This window comes from Myotis lucifugus, unplaced genomic scaffold (genome assembly GCF_000147115.1).
Source record: "Myotis lucifugus unplaced genomic scaffold, Myoluc2.0 scaffold_51, whole genome shotgun sequence".
In the NCBI taxonomy this organism is placed as follows: Eukaryota; Metazoa; Chordata; class Mammalia; order Chiroptera; family Vespertilionidae; genus Myotis; species Myotis lucifugus.
This window is the reverse complement of record NW_005871099.1, coordinates 2,876,241-2,898,517: the sequence shown is the minus strand read 5'-3', so window position 1 is coordinate 2,898,517 and position 22,277 is coordinate 2,876,241. Positions and strand designations below refer to the sequence as shown.

The 22,277-nt window shown below is 34.5% G+C and overlaps 1 protein-coding gene across 1 annotated transcript in view; it reads right to left on the bottom strand.

The window, feature by feature from the left end:
* The window catches only part of PCLO (piccolo presynaptic cytomatrix protein), a 274,100-nt gene that overhangs the window by 56,946 nt on the left and 194,877 nt on the right, over window positions 1-22,277 (bottom strand). Inside the window, 5 exon segments of the mRNA XM_014455816.2 lie at window positions 1,986-2,110; window positions 5,398-5,448; window positions 7,293-7,507; window positions 8,635-8,702; window positions 9,245-9,353. Coding sequence (XP_014311302.1) covers window positions 1,986-2,110; window positions 5,398-5,448; window positions 7,293-7,507; window positions 8,635-8,702; window positions 9,245-9,353 — 568 coding nt within the window.

The window sequence follows — 22,277 nt, the reverse complement described above, 5'->3', positions numbered from 1 at the left end:
AACATAGTCCTGTAATAAATAAAAGAAAGGTACTCTACTATTGTTTGAAAGATGATACTCCAGGATGTTATTAAAGATAGAAACTAAACGACAGTGTTTTAATTTTAGAATTAAATTAATTTTAATTCATTAGCAAATGTTAAATAGAGATATACCCGTGGCAGTGATTTCCTCTTATCCCATTATATTGTGATTAAATAACACTGAAGGTCTAATGACCCAAATCAAAAACAGAATGAAGTTATCAGTTTGTTGTTATACCCATGTTTAAAACATTTAGTCAAATTACAGTTATAACTAATACATAAAGATATAAATGAATTAACATAAAATAAAAACTCCCTTTTCTTGCACTATGTGGCTAGTTGGTGATCTTATAAATTAAGTCAATAAATTAAAACTATTTAATTTATACCAGCAATATGTTTCTAAATAAAATTAGGCAGGATAAAATTAAAGGCTGTATACTGAATTTGTTAGAGCACCTGGCATTTTTCAAATTATTTTTTGAATGTTATCTAATTTGATTCCCCTGACAAATGAAAAATTATGGCTCTGCCTACCTTGGCTCTCTCAATATCAATAAGCAAACTAAATCTCAAGAATTGGTGATCTGCCTGTGGTGATATAATTAACACATAGCAGATTCAGATGCAAGGCATAACTCTAATTTGGATCCTGTTCAAACAAACCAAATACAGTCATAAACATACTTTTGTATGATTTCAATGCTTTTAAATTGTTGATTTGTTTTATAGCCCAGAACATAGTTTATCTTGGTGAATGTTCGATGTGCACTTGAAAAGAATATGTATTCTGTTATTGATGTGTAAAATGTTCTATAAATATCAATTAGGTCATCAAACCAACTAGGAAAATATCATGAGGCAATTGGGGAAATTAAGGCATTATTTATACATTTTTAAAAATTATTATGGTTATATGTGGTATTATGATTATTTTTGAAATGAGTTACCTTTTAGAAACATATACTGAAATATTTGCAGAAAAAAGTTATATAGTTGACATCTACTTTAAAATAATCTGTATGGAGGGCGTATATGTGGGCAAAATGAAACAGGACTGGCTAGGAAATAGAAAATTTCCAAGAAAAAGTAATATTTGAATGTCACTTCTCAAATTAAATTAAAAAATAAACAAAATGAACAAAAATAAAACCAGAATTTTCAAGTTACCAATCCAAAATTTTTGTTGATCACTTATGTTTCCATTATGCTAATTTGGTTAATACAAATTGTTCACATAAGGTATAACAATCTGCTGGGTCCAAATCACTGTTTTGAAACCATCCTTGAGTATTGATTTATATATTAGAACATAGCAATTTGCATTTATTATGTGAAAATTAAATATCTCCATAGAGAGTTTGCTTTATATGAACAGTTTATATATCACACAACAGATTCAGAGATAATTTTCATTTATTTACCAAACTAGACATTTCAACTGACTCTTTTTAAAAAATTTATTAGTATTTTAAGAACACTGATTTGAAATATGCATATGAATAAGGATGCATCAACAAGTCATTTAATGAATATTTAACATATTAGATAACACACATGTCCTATGAAATAAAGTACTAAGTTATGTGTCCTTGAACATTGGTTTCACAAATAAATGTGGGAATGTAAGGTCATTTTTAAATCTCCCACAAATAATTTCCTTTAATGATTTCACAGACAATCTGACTGGTCATAGCAAGAGTGGTTTCCAGAATCTAATCACTGATGTGCTCTCTCTCCGAGGCAGGCTTTATTATGACCAATGGCTCTCCTCGAACCCTTTAAGGCTTAATTATACATTTTAATTCCACCTCATCTGCTACTTATTAATAAATATTTCATCTGGGTAAAACTAAGGAAATGATATTAAACTCTTTGAAATTAGAGACTAGAAGACATTATATCATTATTTTTTAAATCAGGGGATGCATAATTAAAAGAAATTGTTTCTTTACTTACCCTCGCCCTGGAAGAAGGTACACTTTAACAAAGGGGTCAGAATAACCATTGTTGTCTCGCGGGACTAAGTTTCTTGCTTGGAGAATGTGTATTATGAGATTGCCAAGATCATAGTTGATTTGAAGCTTAAAGAGACAGAAACATATTTGGTGAATATTATTTTTGTTTTGTTTTAAAAAACATAATTGCATTACCAGTCAATATTTTACGAGTATTTCTTTTTGTTCTCATAAGATGCATCAATCCTCATTTCCATTTTATTTGAAACTGAACAGACCAGTAAATGTCTAATTTAATTGGGAGTTCCCAGGCACATGAATTACTAGCAAAAGTGCTATTCATTTTTTCTGAGGTGAAAGTCCTGGCCTATTTAAAATTCATTTAGAAGAAAAATCATACAGTGAATTCTAGTTGCATTTTTAAATGAAATATCAAATATCTACTTTTAAATGTTGAACGTTCATATATACAATTGGAATTCTGAAATTAAATTAACTAGTTGATATACTTACTAGAAAATGTAATTTGCATTTCACCAAATAATTAGCAGTGGGAGGAATCCTTATTTAAACATAAAGCTATCCCTACTGAAATGCAGGAATATTTCAGAAGGTGTAAAATTTACCTCTTCCTATATTACATTATGTGATGTTAAACCTGAAGTTTTTCTTTCTGTTCTGCTGTTTTTCTAGTAGAGTGAGAGGCTAACATAATGAAATCTTGCTCTTCAATTTTAGAAGCTGAAGAGGAAAGAAGAGGCGTTGCTTCATAGATGCTTAATAGCTGTTGCAAAATTGTCACTGTATAGTAAAAGATTTATATTTCTAATAAATATTTGAGAAGCCTGCATAATTCAAAATAAGTGAAATAACCCATTTTACTCCTTCGAAATTGAAAGGGTCTTTTGGTATTAGAATAAGACTTAACTCTGCTTGATGTTCTTACCAATTAACAAGAAGCAAAACATTTATATTTCAAAGCAGAAAATCCATAAATAAAAATACTAACAAATTTTATAATTATACAATAAAGATATGTAATAGTTATGTTGAAAATAAGATAATTCAGATGAGCCAAAATTTATCTAAAATTTCATAATTAAAATAATTGTTAATTTTAGCATAATTTTGATCTGGTTATCATGTTTTGTGCCAAAAAAGGAATCTTTAATAACTTTTCTCTATACAGAAAAGCCCAGAGTCTGAGCATCATGAAACAAAATACTGTGAAGGAAGAGGAACACTGGGAAGTTTAGAACTGCAGTAACTGTGTGCTACAATGGATACTGAAATATATAATTACTCTGAAATTAATTTCACTGAGATTTAGAACAGCTTCCAAATTTTTAAGAAGTTCTTTCCTATTTTCTCCTTTCTCTGCCAGCCTTAAAGTTTATTTTTAACTGATAAAGCACCCAAACTATTTCTTGTTGTGTGTTTTTTTCCCCAAAACCATTTATTGTTGAAATGAAAACTTGCAGGCTTCCTTAAGCTAGTGCTTTTCAAAGTTTACTCTGCAGGGCCTTAGAGAACACTTAGAGTTGCTCACAGGTTACTTCCAGGAGAGAAGGAGATGCCTGTCCCCTGTAATCCTTACCAGAGCTATTCAAGCGCTGGCAGTCATTGTTTGGGTGTCTACATAAGGTGTTATTTAGAATAAGGTTTTGCTAAAAGAAAAAAAAAGATGAAGCCAATGTTATAAGTGGATTTAAAAAAAGAAAGGGAAAAATATCCCAAGAGTTACGAAGGAATGTTTTTAATGTAAATTTCTACTATAGAATTAAACACTACTGCTCAAGGGAAAGGAAAAAAAAACATAAGAACAAACAACAACAACAACAAAAACAAAAACCACAACAAATATTGGTCCAGGAGCAAGAAGTATTAAAGGAAAAAAAGGGGGGGGGATGAGGGCATGAGTGGGGGGATGGGGGAAATGGGGCAATAAGGACACATATGTAATACCTTAATTAATAAAGAAAAACATTATAAAAAATAAAAATAAATTTTAAAAAATGGGAGAGAGAGAGAAAGAAACTGTGAATTAGAAAAGCTAGCTTTTTTTTTCTTTTCTTTTCTTTTCTTTCTGTCTGAAATGAAGGATCAGGGTCTGGCCTAGGAGTGGAAAACAGCTGTGAGTCACCAGACTTAGAGAACATATGTAATCAGGCTTCATCCTGCTGGGTCCTTCTTAGAAAGGTGTCCATCTACCTTCAGCACTTATTTCTCTATTTCTGCAGTCACACTTCACGTTTGTTTTAATCAGTGAGTGCCTAGACAATCACTTAATTTATTACTTTGTGTGTCAGCCCCTTTATAATATTTCCTGTTGGCCACTGCTGTATGACCTTTTAATTAGTCTTTTCCTTACTCCGAAATGTTTACTGATCACCCTATTATTTAGTGGCTCACTCCCCCTCAGCTCACATTGAAGGTTCTTTCAAATTTAGTCTTAACTTATCTCTACAGGAACCTTTCACGGCAGCAAAGCCGACCTCTTCATTTCATGCCTCTCTGGCAGCAGAGCCTTTCCTCGTACCTTCTCTTCTTCCAGGAACACACTCCCCTCTCTCCCTGCTTATCCTCAAATCAGGTCAAATCTCTGTTATCCTTCGTGAAATCTTTCATGCACATTTCCTCCAGAACGTGTTAGAGTTGCACTAAGACTCACTGTTCTCATTCCTTTATCGGGAACTTACTATCTTCAAAGTTATTATTTTATATTGTGTTAATTTTTTCTGTGGGACATTTCTTATCTACTCGAAATTACATTTTGGTATCATCTAAATCACAATTTTCTACCACTTTTACTATGACTCACAGTAGGAAAGACATGTTACAATGTATTACACTAATACAGAAACACACATAGAACTAAAAAGAGTGATTAACACCACTTTTTTTCCCCCCCTATTTTCCTGGTCAAAATCCACTAAAATGACTTAAACAATTTCCAATTAGTCCAGAACCCTTCCCCCCACCCCCCGCCCAGTAAGAAAAACACAGCTCTACAAGAATTGTTTAGCAATTTTTTAACAATTGTTAACCAGAGGAAGAAATGAGGACAGCATTCAACTCATGAAACTCTTGAAGAAGAAACTTTAAAGTCTAGGAGAATCTGTCATGTTGGAAATACATTCAAGAAATATAAAGTAACTGAGACGTAAAATGTATTAATACTACTAAGGTTTCAGGCATGTTTCAAGGCATCTAATTCCATAGATATAATTAGATTTCATAAAACATATATTTGTATTAAAATACTATTCTTTGCAGTCGTAGTTTTTCCCTTTATAGATCTATATGTTATAAAACAGAAAAGGTTCTAACAGTGTTTACAACTTCAACAGACCAGGGGGTGGAAATAATCAGAAAAGATTGCAAAATGATGATTTAAAAAAAAATGTTCATACCTGAATTTCCCCCGTAATTGGATGAGAGACAACCTTTGTTGCATCAGTAGGCTGCAATATTAAAAACATACATTATAATAGATAAACCCTTCATAGAATTTACTGTTTCAACTTCCTCCTGAAATTAATTTCTATTTGGCCAGAGCACACTGCCTGGAAAATATATTTCACCCATTTGTCTGCTTCAGATTATGCTGTCTGCTTATACTTCTCAATACATGTTTAATTTTATAGCCACATGAATCTGCTTTTCATTTTGTTAAGCCTGTTTTGAAGCTATAATTTTATACCTGCAGTAATGTATTTTCAATTACTTAAGGAAATGAACGCTTTGGTTCAATGTACTCTATTTAAATATTCATAGGATTTAAAGATCTATAGAGGAATAATTTTTTTATACACCAGCTGCCTAGGAGACAGAAGTTATGAAAATCCATGCTTATACTCCTTTGTTGGGTATTCCTGTTCTCTTCTAGACTGAGGTACCAGGCAATCACTTTCTAAGATCTCACACTCCATTATAATTCCATCCCTTTCTATTTAAGTTCTCATTTCCTTAATAAGTCCCTTATGGCCGAAACCGGTTTGGCTCAGTGGATAGAGCATCGGCCTGAGGACTGAAAAGTCCCGGGTTCGATTCCGGTCAAGGGCATGTACTTGGGTTGCGGGCACATCCCCAGTAGGGAGTGTGCAGGAGGCAGCTGATCAATGTTTCTCTCTCATCGATGTTTCTGGCTCTCTATCCCTCTCCCTTCCTCTCTGTAAAAAATCAATAAAATATATTAAAAAATAAATAAATAAGTCCCTTATGTTAGTAGAGCTTTAAAAACAGGAATGTGATCTAGTAAACTGATTCACACTGCTGAAAAAATGACTGACTGCTGACTTGTTACATTGCCTTGAAATATTTGTAGAAAATGAGAGATGATAAACCTGACCGCAGATCTTACAGAATTTCAGGCAATGTGGAATGTGGCATTTAGGGAGACATTTAGGGAGACATTTAGGGAGACATTTCCCAAAATGGAGGCCAGCTTACCACTCTACAAAGAAGGCCTAGTCTCCCTACATGTTATATATTGGCCTTGTTTTAATAATTAACTGGAAAAGGAAAGATCCTTAATATTTAGGTGTATATACTTGTTCTGTCACCTTTTGCTTTAAATTTTTATCCTAGAAATGAGAGCAATATTCCAGGTCTTGTTCTGTGAAATATTCACAGGAAAAAAAAACCTAATATAATCATTGGCAAAGTTATGGACTATGTGTTAAATTTTCTACGCCATGTATCCTTTATTCGTTCAACTCATTTGTACGAACAGTCATTTACTAACACCGAAACTATGCTCTGGTTACAAAGGATAAAATGTCAGTTAGTGAACAATTATATTTACTTAAAATTATTTTACTATTAAAATTCAAGGAAAGAAAACTGAATCTAGAAAAAGAAGGACCACACAAGTTCCTGAAACTACACCTCAATTAAAGACACGAGCTTTCTAAAACCAGATAGCCTTGCATTTCAATTAGGAAAGTTGGGTAATAACTGAGATAAAAAGTCAAAAGTGAGACAAAAGAAAAAGGAAAGTGTGATTATTGGTAACTTATTTTTTTAAACAGTCATAGCTTATTTGACAAGAGCACACAAACCTAACTAGATTCAACATAGAGAATAAACTTACGGGTCATTTTTAGTTGTTCGGGGTATGACAGAGAACGCATAAGAATGCAGAAATGGAAAACTGGTTTGTTGGGGTTTTTTTTTGCTCCAGTAGATAATTAGGAAATGAGAAAACATAAGAACATCTTAGAAAATGATATTGTATTTCCTATCTGCCAGTCTAAATAAGGAGGAACTAGAAAGTAACTCAAAGGTCACATGGCGCACTTCTCACCTTGCTGCTGCTGTGTTTCTTTTTGCTCACCGAGGGGGACCCTGGTTGCCCAGGGCTTGGGACAGAACTGGATCCTGCTGATGTAGGGCCTGAATGAGCATGAGATCCTTTTTCCACAACAGAGGACATAACCAGCGGTGACTGCTGTAGCGAAACCTTCTGGAGCTCTGCAGCCAGTTGCTTAGGATCAACCCCTGGGGACTTGGCTTTATCCACTGCAACAAAATAAAATGGCTTTATAGGTTCCTGGATTTCACAGGTACTTAACACCAAGGAACTGATTTGAATTCTAGATTACAAAGTCAAAATATTACTTATACAACCACCTACATTTTAAAAAATAAATAAAAAATACATAAATAATTGTACCTTTATGTATCTATTTCTAAGAAGTCTAGAAGGATCACAGAAGAGTAAAAGAATTCTGAGTTACAGAGGGAAATTGAGCTTCCTATTCCATCTTCAGAAAATGTTTTTAATGTTTTACATAGAAAATTGTACGAAGATACAATATTCCATTTTATTCACTGGAATTTAATTTGTATGACTAGCTACTTTTCCTTCTTTAAATCTTAACTATAACTTTCTCTAAGGGGGAAATTTCAAAGAGTATATTTACATTTCCAGGTTTATTATTGTTTCCAGAGGCCCTGGTCTCTTTATTTAGTGTAATAACCCAGACTCAGAATGCATAGGAAGTGCTCAATATATCATTGTTAAACAAAGGGATAAGTGATATTTTTAATCTTACATTTGATCTAAATGTAAAAATGTGAAATCACACAGCAAGAATTTCATATATATTTCTTTAATGGGTCTAACATGCAAATGAGTGTTTCCCTGGAATGCTAAAAATGTAGCTACAATGCTTTTGATTTTCTTTACCATTACATAAATATATAAACATCCATCAGTCTATCGCTTTATTTTTGTCTATATCTGTTTATGTCTGTATTTTTATCTACAGCTACATCTGCCTCAATAATTGTAGATTGTTCCCAACTTATGATAGTTTGACTTAACGATTTTCAACTTTACAATGGTCCAAAAGTGATACACATAACAAGTTACATGAGCTACTCAACAACTTATAATAAATAGGCATTATTTTAGATAATTTTGCTCAACTGTAGGCTAATGTAAGTGTTCTGAGCACATTTAAGGTAGGCTGGTCTAAGCTGTGATGTTTGAGAAGTTAGGTGTATTGAATGCATTTTTGACTTAAGGATATTTCCAACTTATGATGGGCTTATTGGGGCAAAACCCCATTGTAAATGGAGGAGCAGCTGTAATTCCACGTCTACTTTTTACTCACAGTTGAAAGCAGATTACTTTCACCTACCAGATTTTGGTGGTTCATGAAGTTCCAGGTGCTGGGGATTTTCAGAATCTGAGAGCATATTGAGGTCCCTAAAAATTAAAACAAAAAAATTAAGGAAGAATTTGAGGAAGCCTGACACAAAAGGCCCTTTTCCCCAACTACCCTGAATATTTTTTTAGTAGGTAAATGAGAAGTGGTTAATGATATAAAGCAATTTCAAAGCATGCTCACCCTTCTAACCAAATATATATTGGCAATGCTGTTAAACGTCAGCTGATAAAAATGGTTATTTAAGGTGAAATCTTTATGGATTAAATGTAAGTTTATTTTGAAATACTATACACATCCATGAAATCTAAATGGGTTTAAGTTTTCATTTATATGAAGCGTGTTTCAATAAAAGGATGAAAGGGGAGAGCTATTGACATTAGTCAGAGACAAAATTATCTGAATTCTTTCTGTGCTTTAAACTTTGATTCTGAACACAAGAAATCTATAAAACTTGTATTCTCTTTATTTTCTAATTACAGAAAATCTTGCTGACTGGCAAAGGTTCCACCTTAACAATTTTAAATTAAAAGAGCCATGAATAGCCAAAAAAATGGAAACAAAAAGATGGGGAAAAACTCACAGTCTTACACATATTTCTGCTTCCCCACTTTGCTGACTAATGATACTCTGCACTTCTTCATATGTTTTAGAAGTTAAAGGAATTCCATTCCATTCCAAAACTTGCATCCCTAAAAAGACAAATTCAAGTATAATGTGAAAATTGTGTGCTATTTCTAGTCCGGGTCCATAGGGCATAGAAGACACTGCTCTGCATTTGCAAACCAACTCAGCACACTATTTCAGAGAACATCAGTTCCAAGTTCTCTGGAACCACATGTACTTTGGTTTCATCAACTTACCTGAACACATGAAATGTATCTAACACAACATGCAAAATGTTGCTTTTGGAAATCTATTAAATGCTGTCAAACACATGCATTTTACGCACACTGCTATAAAGAAAACATTACTGAATGTATATTGCTTAGACCAATTTTGTACAACCACCAATATAATCATTTCATGGGGAACAAGCAACTAGAAAAGTATCAAGTACCATATTCTATCGTGGAATGGGAGTGGCAGAAAAAAGCCATTAGGATTTTGCTGTGAAGCTCCCCTTAAGGAACTACTATACCTTCAACTTGGCTCAGATAAACCGATTTCCATGTTGTGTCTCTTCTTCATTACCTGCGAGATATTCCTGAGTAGAAGCAGCAGAAATGCTAGAGAGAGCAGCTTCATGTGTGTGTATTGCCTGTGCAGTAAGTAGTACAAGGCCTTGTGCTCAGGAGGTCCTATGCTTGGTTTCATTAAGCTTTGCCATTGCTATTTTGAAATTCTTAATAATGTTTGAACAAAGAGCTCTACATTTTCATTTTGCACTGGGTCCTGTAAATTTAGTTACCTAAAAATGTAATTTTCATATAAAAAAGTAGTACTATATAATATTTCAACATCTTACATTTAATCCTTTGGTCCATTTATTATGAGCTGTCAAAATAATCTAGGGACAAATATTTGGCACAAATCAGATGGTCCTAATCTGTGGCTATGTGAGCTGGATATAAATTAGATAAAACTATCCAAAGTTATAGTGCCTACATATTTATGGATGCTACCAGCTTTACCTGAGAAAAATGTATGTATGTCATACTAGGCTATAATTAAATAAAAATAAATACTTGTCAACAAATTACATTTTCAATGTGCTTCACAGATGCCTGTGTGAAATTACCTATTGCTCAACATTGATTTCAATGGGAAATGCTAAATATGGCACGATTGAGTCTTTAACATTTTAATGATTTTGATATACATTGAAAAGCATATTACCAGTAGCAAGCAAGGGAAAAGCTTTTAGTGAAGTGGCAAAAGAAGTCCATAAAAATGTCCACAATTACACAAACAAAAACGACTTTTCCATAACTTACTCCAAGAAAACTTTATCTTCAGATGGGCCTTACGTTTATTTCAATAATCCCAGGCTGTTGTACATATAAAATGAGAAAATAACATAAAAGACAGTGGTGACACCACTAAAGAAAAATTTAGTACTGAAAGAGGAAAAACACACTTTTTTCTGTTAGTCAGGAGTAAGAGTTATTTACGACAGATGATTTTGAATGGAAACAAATTAATGGTGTTGTAATCCAGAAATTGCATTGTCACTTTTCTGCAGAGCATAGTCTATGAAAAGAAATAGCCACATAATCTTGATGCTACTTCTGTTGGATTTACCTGTTTATTTTTCACATCTCAAAAAATAACAGTGCAAATTTCCAAAACATAATTATCCAGTGACATGAAAAATGCTTCTAGTCATAAAAAAAACTGTTTAGAATCATTAATAACATTGCTGGAAAAAATATACAGAAAACTAGGGTCTGGCCTAGATATATATCTGAGATCATGAACTATATAATATGCTCTGCTAAACTTTTTTTTTTATATATATATTTTATTGATTTTTTACAGAGAGGAAGGGAGAGAGATAGAGAGTTAGAAACATCGATGAGAGAGAAACATCAATCAGCTGCCTCCTGCACATCTCCCATTGGGGATGTGCCCGCAACCCAGGTACATGCCCTTGACCGGAATTGAACCTGGGACCTTTCAGTCCGCAGGCCGACACTCTATCCACTGAGCCAAACCGGTTTTGGCCGCTCCGCTAAACTTTTCCATTCACTCAGTTTCCCACCAGAGTTGGTGCAATACTATAGTTCAAAAGATTTTTCCAGGTCTTTTATCCTTATTCTTGGTTCCAAAGGTGAGTATCAGATAATACAGGGAACGTGACTACTTGAACAGTCATTTAGTTAACACTTCCCCTTTGCATTGCCTTTCCAACTTCCTACGAATCCTACAAAAACCACAGGACAATAACCAAGTGAATATACAAATAACGCCTTATCAATTCATTAGATGGTTTTAACAGTTTGAGAATTAAGTATCATGTGACATCAAATACAGTAATTTTGAAAAATATGTTAATTGTAAAATTCTATTGTAAAATGCATGCAAAAATTTGTTGAAAATTATTATACTACATGGAAATATAGTTCACTAAAATAGTCTTTTACCATTTAATTGATTTGAATGTAAGCATATTTAAACTTCAGATAACTTTTTACTCTGACTTTGAGAAATAATTCCTGGAAGATAGTGTACACATAAATGGTTAAACCTATTACTTAGCATTATGAGCAAATAATTACATTTTATAGTATTTAAAATTTATCAACATATATGTTAGCCAACTGTTCAAGTTTGAGAGTGTTCAGATGATTCTTCAATTATATTCCTAGAAAGTACCTATTCTAATAGTTTCTATTAGAAAAACTAACATAACCTAAATTTTGCTGAATGTGCAACAGTGATGATAGGACTTGGTGTTCAAAATCTTATATTTAAAAGGTTATCAAAATTTAAAAGTATAATAATAGGTTAATTTTCAAATTTAAAAAATCAATCAACATAAAAGATTCTCAAATGTGTTTTCATATTTTATGGGATTACCTAATTTTATATGTTCCTCAAACTGCCAAATCTATTCTTATCTTTATAACACAAAATTTCATGTATTTCTTTGTCCATATTTAATATTTTCCATTACTGCAAAAACATCTATATATTAAAATTATTGAGTTAACAGTCAAACTTTTATAGGTTATTGTACATCCACTCATATATCACACAAAAGATGAAGACCTTTATTTACTTATTTCAAAGATATTTTTTCAGTTCCTTATATGTGGCAGGTGATACACAATTCATCACCTTTGTAATGATCAGCATCTTTATGCTGTTATGTGCTAATATTTTATGCTGTCATATAAAGTAATAAAATACATTCATTCTAGTGGAAAAAAACAGAAATATCTCAGCAATTAGTAAAATAAAGATGATTTACAGGAAATTCAAAAGTGTTATAAATATATGAAGAAAAGCCCATACTCATTAGTGATTAGAAAGTATAAATTAAAGCAAGAATAACATGTTACTATTACTTAACTATCATCATTCAAAAAGATCAAAAGCCAGAAAATATCATGTGTAGGATTATGGGACTTTACTTCAGGGGAAATTATACTTGCTAGATGGTTTTCCAGCTTCATCCCCACTCTAAGATGTGAAAAGAATATATCAACATGAAAAATAAAACAACTGCTTATTTACAATTTACAAACATGTAATTATTTTGATGGAGATGCAGATAAGTGCAACCACTCTGGAGGGCAATGTGGCAGAACATTGTTAAATTAAGCTCATGTACACCCTATGACCCGGAAATCTTCTTGAGTATCTATTTGTGGGAGGTGCAAGTTTCAGGAGAAATGGACAATGACAGGAAGAAAATGCTCACAATGAAAACACTCCACAGCGTTTGCAGGAAACAGACATATAGGTGTTGAGGTCAAAAGGTGAAACCATCTTGAAATCATTTGCCAAGTAAAGACAAGTGAGAAACAGGATCTGATCTATAGGGCAATGACATTTATATACATAAAATAATATTGACACAAGTTAACATTACACATTTTACAAATAAATACATCACATAAATTATAATAGCTACTTATGGTGAAAAAGGGGAATTGGAAAAGAAGATGAGATAAAAAAGGAATGAGTTAATAAATGACTGAATAAACAACAAACCCCCCCCCCCCCACACACACACACACACAGGAGGAGACCTTACATGAACCAATGTGCTATAAAATGAGAATCTGATGCAGCTGGGGTAAAAACAAAAAACAAACAATTAATACTTTTTCTCCACTGATATTATTAACCATGACTATAGATTAATGTACTAAATTTGGACATTCACTCTCAAGAGCCCTTTATAAACTAGCAGCAGCAGCAAAATTTCAGCTGAACTGGTCATTGCCCTGACTTTCTAAATAGCTAGCAAATCTTGCAAATGAGTTTCAGGAGTCCAATATGTTGTCCACATCTGTTACATTAATTACTCATTCATTTTCAAGTTGTGTAGTGTTAATATAAGAGAAATATATACTAGTACATGGATGGATTTTATTATATTTTATTTTTTAATATATTTTTTATTGATTTCAGAGAGGAAGAGAGAGGGAGGGAGAGATAGAAACATCAATGGTGAAAGAGAATCATTGATCCGCTGCTCCTGCAAACTCCACACTGGGGATCCAGCCCGCAACCCGGGTATGTGCCCATACCAGGAATCGAACTATAACTTCCTGGTTCAAAGGTCAGTGTTCAACTGCTGAGCCAAACCAGTTGGGCTTTATTTTTTTAATTACATTTTCTATATTTTACAGTTTTAAGCTATTATACATTAACATGAAAGAAAGGAAACAAGGAAAGATGGGTAGAAGAAAGGAAAGAATGAAGGGGAAAAAGTATAGAAGGAGGAAATCTTCGATAACGAAAAAAATAATATGGTAAGACATATACTAGATGCCCGGTGCATGACATTTGTGCACGGTGGGGGGTGTCCCTCAGCCCAGCCTGAACCCTCTCCAATCTGGGACCCTTCGAGGGATGTCCGACTGCCAGTTTAAACAGGCAGTCGGACATCCCTCTCACAATCCAGGACTGCTGGCTCCCAACTGCTCGCCTGCCTGCCAGCCTTATTGCCCCTAACTCCTTTTGCCTGCTAGCCTGATCACCCCTTAACCACTCCCCTGCCAGCCTGATCGATGCCTAACTGCTCCCCTGCAGGCTTGATTGCCCCTAACTGCCCTCCCCAGCAGGCCTGGTCCCCCTCAACTGCCCTCCCCTGCCGGCCATCTTGTGGCGGCTAACATGGGGGCAGCCATCTTGTGCACTGGAGTGATGGTCAATTTGCATATTACTCTTTTATTATATAGGATATTTTCTAAGAGAACTCATGTATATGTATAAAATCTTAAGGTTTGAAACTATCTTGTTGAATAGTGAATCTCATAACATTGCCATTTTTGTCATTGTCGTTATTTATTATTGCTATAATTTTTACTCTTGGAACCCATAGTTCAAACAAAACTTAAAACAGTGCCTCAGTATTCAAAATGTACAAAAATGGAGCTACTTTCATTGAAGCAAGTTCCCTGTACCTGCTATTCTCCTCATTCTCCAGTTCTCACTCTATACAGACCCTTAGCTATTTGATAATAGAATTAAACTCATTAGACATTTATAAAAATGTATTTTTATTGATTTCAGAGAAGGGAAAGGGAGAGAGAGCTTGAAACATTAATGATGAGAGAGAATCATTGATTGGCTGCCTCTTGCACACCCTCTACTAGGGATCAGGTCAGCAACCCAGGCATGTGCCCTGACCAGTATAGAATCACAACCTCTTGGTTCATAGGTCAATATTCAACTTCTGAGCCACACCAGCTGGGCTCATTAGACTTTTTAATGTAAATGTTATAAATTTACATTCTTGCAAATTTCTTTACTATTAAGTTCACATATGTGGAAGATTTGGGGTAGCTTTCTACTTTTTTGCTTTAAGTAACTGTATATTTTATATTGAGTAGACATGTGCCCAAAATAAATCAAAAAGATTGTTAAGCAAAAGTATATGCTATGATAATATACTCCATTTTCATTCTTGGCCAGACTAATGAAAAGAGTTCTTTAGAGAAATACTCTGGCCACTGTGCTCAGTGGTTAGAGTGTTGGCCTATGAACTGAAGGGGCTCAGGTTGGATACCCGGTCAAAGGCTCATACCTGGATTGCAGATTGATCCCTGGCCCCAGTTGGGGCACATGTGGGAGGCAACCAATCAATGTGTCACTCTCACATTGATGTTTCTCTCTCTCTTTCTCTCCCCCTCCCACTAAAAAAAATAAATAAATGGAAAAATATATCCTGAGGTGAGGACTAACCAAAAAAAAGAGTTCTTTAGAGAAATGTTATAGAGCTTGGGTATATTTTTAAATAGTTCAGAATTATTGAAGTTAAGTTCTATATTGACTATCATTAATTTAGGGTGTGATTTTGAGCAATTTATTTTCTATGTTTCTTCTTTCACTCACACTTTTTGTAAAGAACAAGTCATTAAAATCAGCAAAAGATGGCTTACATATATAATTCTCAGGTAAAATTAATTTGCATATTTTAAAATTCTCAAGATCCATCTATGTTGTCACAAATGGTAGTATTTGATCTTTTCTTATGGCTGAGTAGTATTCTATAGTATATATGTACTACATCTTCTTTATCCAATCTTCTATAGAGGACACTTTGGCTGTTTCTATGTCTTGCCCACCATGAATAACTATGCTAAGCAAAATAAGTCAGTCAGAAAAAGCTAAGAGCCATTGATTTCACTCATATGTGGGATATAAAACTGAAACTCATAGACACAGACAACAATATGGTGGTTACCAGAGGCAAGAGGGTTGAGGGGGGAGTAAAGGGTAAGCGGGCCAAATACATGGTGACAGAAGATGATTTGACTTTGGGTGGTCAAATCATCTGCAATATACAGATTATGTATCATAGAAATGTACACTTAAAACCTATATGATTATTAACCAATGTCACCCAATAAATTCAGTAAAAAAGAAAATAAAAAATTCTCACATTTTCAATAGAAAATTATTTAAGATAAATCAAAGACTAAGAATTGTGCTTATCCATACTTCTTTTTTAAGTCTGAGTACATTGAAAATATTTGGAATCAATGACTTTTACACTTGTAGATCTAAAACAGATTTAGCTTCAATAATAAAAAAATAATTGTAAAGAAAATCAATTATCACATATCTTGCAGTATTAATGGTCAATAATAAAAAGGTCTTCAAAGAAAGCATACATAAATTAAATTATATAATGTTTTAAAAGCACTTCACAACTATTTTATAAACTTGTTATAAATCAGGCAAGATCCCTGTAGATGTTCTCCTTTTAGTGTTTTTACAATATATTAGAAAAAAATGAAACATGAGGTAACATGACTTTTTTAACTTCACAAAGTTACTTAATGGTATTACAAGAAATATGAACTCCATCTAACTGTTTCTAAGGCCAAAGCTAGTATCAGTTAAAAGGGAAACTCATTCAACTAATTAATATACAAGCCAGACCACCTGAATATAAAGTGTTCAAATATGTAAAATATAGCACAATGAATACATATATTATTTATAATGTCATTTTAATTACAATAAAGATAATTTATAAATTGTATAAATGATCTATATGACAACATTATTTGAAGACTCAGGCTTGTAATAATTAAAGATATTATTGAATAAATAAAAAGTTGTTGTGGATAAATCATTTTGTGGTGGGTAAATAACAATAATTAGGAATGAAATAAAAGCTGATTAGCTTTCTCATCTATTTTCTCTACTCCACTCCCAGAAAAAAAGTCAGTATCACATTTCTACATGCATGTTGATGAGAAATTAAGCAGGGCCATACTGGAACACAAAATAATGTAGGAAGGGTTGCTCAGTATTACCAATGATCAGGGAAATGCAAATCAAAACCACAATGATTTATCATTTCACATCTATTAGGATGACTATTGTCAAAAACACAAAATTTAATAATTGGTGAGGAGATGCAGAAATTGGAACTCTTGTACTCTGTTAAATGCAATATGGTGCAGCCACTATAGAACATAGTATGAAGTTTCCTAAAAATTAAAAATAGAAATACCATATGATCAAGCAATTCCATTTTTGGGTATTTATCTCTCCCCAAAATTGAAATCAGGAACTTGAAGATAGTCTCACGCCCATGTTCACTGCAGTGCTATACAAACAGCCAAACTGTGGAAATAACCTAAATATCCATTGACAGATGAATAGATAAAGCAAATGTAGTTTGTGCATACAATGGAATATTATTCAGCTTTTAAAAAGGAGGAAATCTTTTAAATCTTCACATGAATGAACCTTGAAGACATGCTAAGTGAAATAATCCAGTCATAGAAGGACAGATACTGCACGATTCCATTCATATGAGGTATCTAAAATAGTCAAACTCAGAAGCAAAGAATAGAATGGTAGTTGCCAGGGATGTAGAACAGGGAGATAGTTTCTAATTAATTTATACAAAATCTCAGTTTTGCGAGACAAATAAATTTTAGATAAACAACTTTGTGTCTGTAGATAACATGGCATTGTACATTTAAAATCTGTAAAGATTTGTAGAGCTCATGTTAAGAGTATTAATTAAAATGAAGAAACAAAAGAAAAGAATGTAGGATGAATGAAAGGAATAGGAGGTAGAGAGTTAGTTTTAGGGACCCACCCTCAGCCCCACAGCTGCCCAGGGCTGGCCCTAGGCGCAGGCAAGCCTCGGATGTAAGGTGCCCAGCCGATGCCCGAGGCGCAGGCAAGCCTCCGATGGTGGCTGCCCAGCTGCCAAGGGCTGCCCAAGGCTCAGGTAACCAGGACTGGCCGAGGCTTGCGCTGCTGTCAGTAGCAGCAGCAGAGGTGTGATGGAGGCATCGCCTTCCCCTGATGGCTGGGTCACCTCCTGCCCCTGAGGGCTCCTGGACTGTGAGCAGGCCGGCCTGAGGGACACCCCCTCCAGTGCATGAATTTTCATGCACTGGGCCTCTAGTGGAAATATAATTAGCCATATTTGTGGTTGAACTTGAGAAATATTATCATGGTAGGATTCTGTTTGTAATCACTATAACCACTAAAATAATCTTGAATTACACTCCAAAAATTTCTGAGAGGATTGGAATAGATGTCAAAGACACTCCTTGGCTATCATTTATGATGTTTAGAATTAGATATGTTATTTGAAACAGACTAAAATATAATGTGCTGAATGAGACAGGAGAACAAGTATGGGTAGATCAGTAAAATTTTATTGGTCCCAAGAAAATAATATAACTAAGTTTTCTAATGATAGGTATGTAATCATCTAATCCAAAGTAGATTACAGTTCATAGATTTATAAACTTTTCTTAGTTTAATTTCCCAATCTATTTTTTTAAACTACTCAGAATGGCCAGTTTGGCTCAGTGGATACAGCATTGGCCTGTAGACCAAAGGGTTCCGGGTTCCATTTCGGTCAAGAGCACATGCTTCAGTTGCAGGCTCTTCTATGGCCCCGGGCCCTGGTTGGGGGCGTGCAGGAGGCAACCAGTCCATGTGTTTCTATCACATTGATATTTCTCTCTGTCTTTCACCCTCTCTAAAAATCAATGGAAAAACATCCGTGGGTGAGGTTTAAAAAACAAAACAAAAAACTCAGAATGAATTTTTCTATTGACTTTTTAATTAAATGACATTAACAGATTAATACCATCAAATCTGAAGAATACCATGAGCAACTAACAGTAACAGAATAATCCAAAAATACTCTCATGATTAGAAAGAGATTCATAGTTAATTGAATGGGCATTGGAAGCTAGGGTGAATGACACAACTGTGTATGAGAAATGCTTAACTACTGCCTACTCTGCTTTAAGTATCCCTAGTGAATCATTAAGGCCTTTACCTTTATGTTCTTAACCTTTTTTATATTCATGTATTCTGTACTGATCCATTTTTAATGTTATTTAAATGGATCCTACTACAAAAAAAATACATTTTAACCTAAAATTTCATCACTTTATACTAGGAAAATTGTTTCCTAATAAATGCCGGTGCTACCTGAACTAATGGCAAAATCATCATCATTTCCATTGAGCACATATATAAGGACAGTATAAATTCCATTTTATTAGATTACCTGACAGATAAAATATGTAGAACTTTGCCTTGATTATTGAGGTGTAACTTTAAATCATGTATACTAGTAAAATCAGACAAAAAAAGAAATTATATTTCTGAAACAGTTATAAAATCTCCCACAATTTAAGAACAAAAATAAAATTCAAATATACTTATCTATAATATAAGAAAATAAAATATTTTTTGACAAAGAAGGGGGAATTATTTTTATCATAACTCAAGAGGTTATCACTGGAAATATTACAACTTGGTCATTGCTGTGAATATAAGTTAAATTTTTATACTTTGTTTATTTTTGATTCAAAGATACTATATAATTATTATAATAGAGGCCTGGTGCATGAAATTTGTGCACGGGGGGGAGGGTATCCCTCAGCCCAGCCTGCACCCTCTCACAATCCGGGACCCCTTGGGGGGATGTAGCAGTTTGCCAAATGGCAGGCAGCCAGGGAAGAGCCAGGGCTGGGCACCTCACCACTCACGCTCATCCTGGCCTGCTGCTGCCGCTCGGTAATGCTGCCACGGAGTCAAGAGAGGCTCCCACCGCCGCATCTGCACTCACCAGCCATGAGCCCGGCTTCTGGCTGAGCGGCGCTCCCCCTGTGGGAGTGCACTGACCACTAAGGGGCAGCTCCTGCCTTGAGTGTCTGCCCCCTGGTGGTCAGTGCGCATCATAGCGACTGGTTGACCGGTCGTTCCGGTCATTCTGTCATAACAGTTGCTTAGGCTTTTATATAAATAGATGGCTTAAAGAACATCTATCCTCTGCATTTCCAGGCTGAAGGCACCATGAATAGAAGATAGAATCCTATTATTCTATATCATTTCTAGGATATACTTGTACAGAATAAATGTTTTTCTGAATAGCTGCTGAATAAATGTGGCTTTTCAAAATACATTTTTTATTAATTACAGAGTGGAAGGGAGAGAGAGAGAGAGATAGAAACATCAATGATGAGAGAGAATCATTGATCCTGCATGCCCCACACTGGGGATCGAGCCCGCAACCTGGGCATATGTCCTGACCAGGAATTGAGCCATGACCTCCTGGTTCATAGGTCGATGTTTAACCACTGAGCCATGCCAACCAGGCTACTAAATAAATGTTTGATCCACTTGCAGTCTTTATTATTTCCAGTATTCCTAATAATCTTACCTCTACTCCACATTAATCTATCACTCCTATCTGCCTTTCCAGTATATTGTTACTGTACATCAGCAGTTTCTTGTAGTTCTGCTGTAAGTACCTCAATGTCTTTTTCCAATAAGAAATGACATCTAATACAGGTATGAATTCAAATTTTGTAAGGCCTGAGCTGATGCAATTGTAGTAAATCATCTAAGATTGCGGACATACTAGTAATATTAGATACAAGTGAATATTCAATAAAAAGACAAAAGAAAACACAAAAAATTACAAATGTTAAAATTTTGATTAGCACCACAAACATCACATATTGCTTAGAAGCTTCCTGTAAGGGGCCAGTACAATTGATGGAGAAGACCTGAGACTCAAGTTTTATTAGTGTCATAATTTATCCATTCTGATCTTTCTTCTTTTTTTCAATCCCATATAATTAACCTCCGATTCTTAACTCTAGTGATTGAATTTCCATCGTGTAAGACACCCAGCTTATAGTGCCTCACATACCATTCTCTCAGTTCCCCCTTCTAAACCTTAACTATATGTTTCTTCTCAAGGCTTAATCTCTTCCCCACAACTCTTCATCAGTGAGGTGGCTCCTAAGTATGCATTATGGGAGGGTCTTGTGGAGGATCACTCACACTTAACACTGAAGACCCAATGAGTTTCTGTGATTTTACAAAAGTCACACACAAAACAAACTGATGAGAAAGATTGGCCCAGACACTGGGAGCCAGACATCTGACATCTATATCATGATTCTGTTCACTAATACCATGATTCTGTTCACTAATATATTTTCAGTGACTAATAGACCATGGAAATTACATGAACAGATATTCAATTGTATGCATGTTCATAGGTTTTAATCAGAGCATGAGATTTACTGATTAATATATTGTTAAGAAAAAAAATTTAGAAATATTTATTTATATATCCATTTATTTTGTGAAAGGGAAGCATCCACGGAGCGCCCCAACCCCTGCCCTGCTGCCCCACCGGCTCTGACTCCTACAAGGGCTGAAATGGACCTTTCTCCCCGTGGAGGCCTCCGACACTCACTAAGGAATCCGTGAGGTGGTTCTTTGGAGAAAATGTAGGGAGAGGCTGCAAGAGCCTACGCAGCACTGAGGTCGGGTCTGAGACCCTAGAACAATTTTAAAAGATTAGCCAAAACTATAGTTTTACAGTGAGGAGGTCATATAGTTATATGATAAATGGCTTAATCACTTCAGGCATTTTCATCTATTTATTACTTATTTAGGTCTGATATTTTAAATAATATGCCATTATAGCAGATACCTCTGGTATTTCAAGACTCCCTTACAGAAAGCCTAAAATTTATAAGATTAATAGTCATCTATGAAAATGTCTATCCTCAACAAAATAGCTCCTATAGCTAGGTTAGTGCTGCATAGTTAACAAAATACACACAATACATCAGCATCTTTCACACTCACTGTTAACCCTGAGGACAGGTGAGGTAGGTTGAAACCTCTTAATTGAACAGATGACACAAAAGGAGTCTCAGAAACATAAGTAACTTGCCTAAAGTCATGAAAATGGCATTGATTCAGAGTCTTCCGATTCCAAGTTTAGTGTTGTTTCCATTATAAATAACCTATGCACCTGTAGTTCAGAATGCAGACATGACCATGGTCAGTTACCAAGCATGTACAGATATGGGGGACACAGAACTCAAGCTTAGTATAGCAAATGTTCTTCTCACCATCAAAGACCTCCAAAGTGAAGGTAAGCACAGTCTTTTCACCACTTACTAGTACAT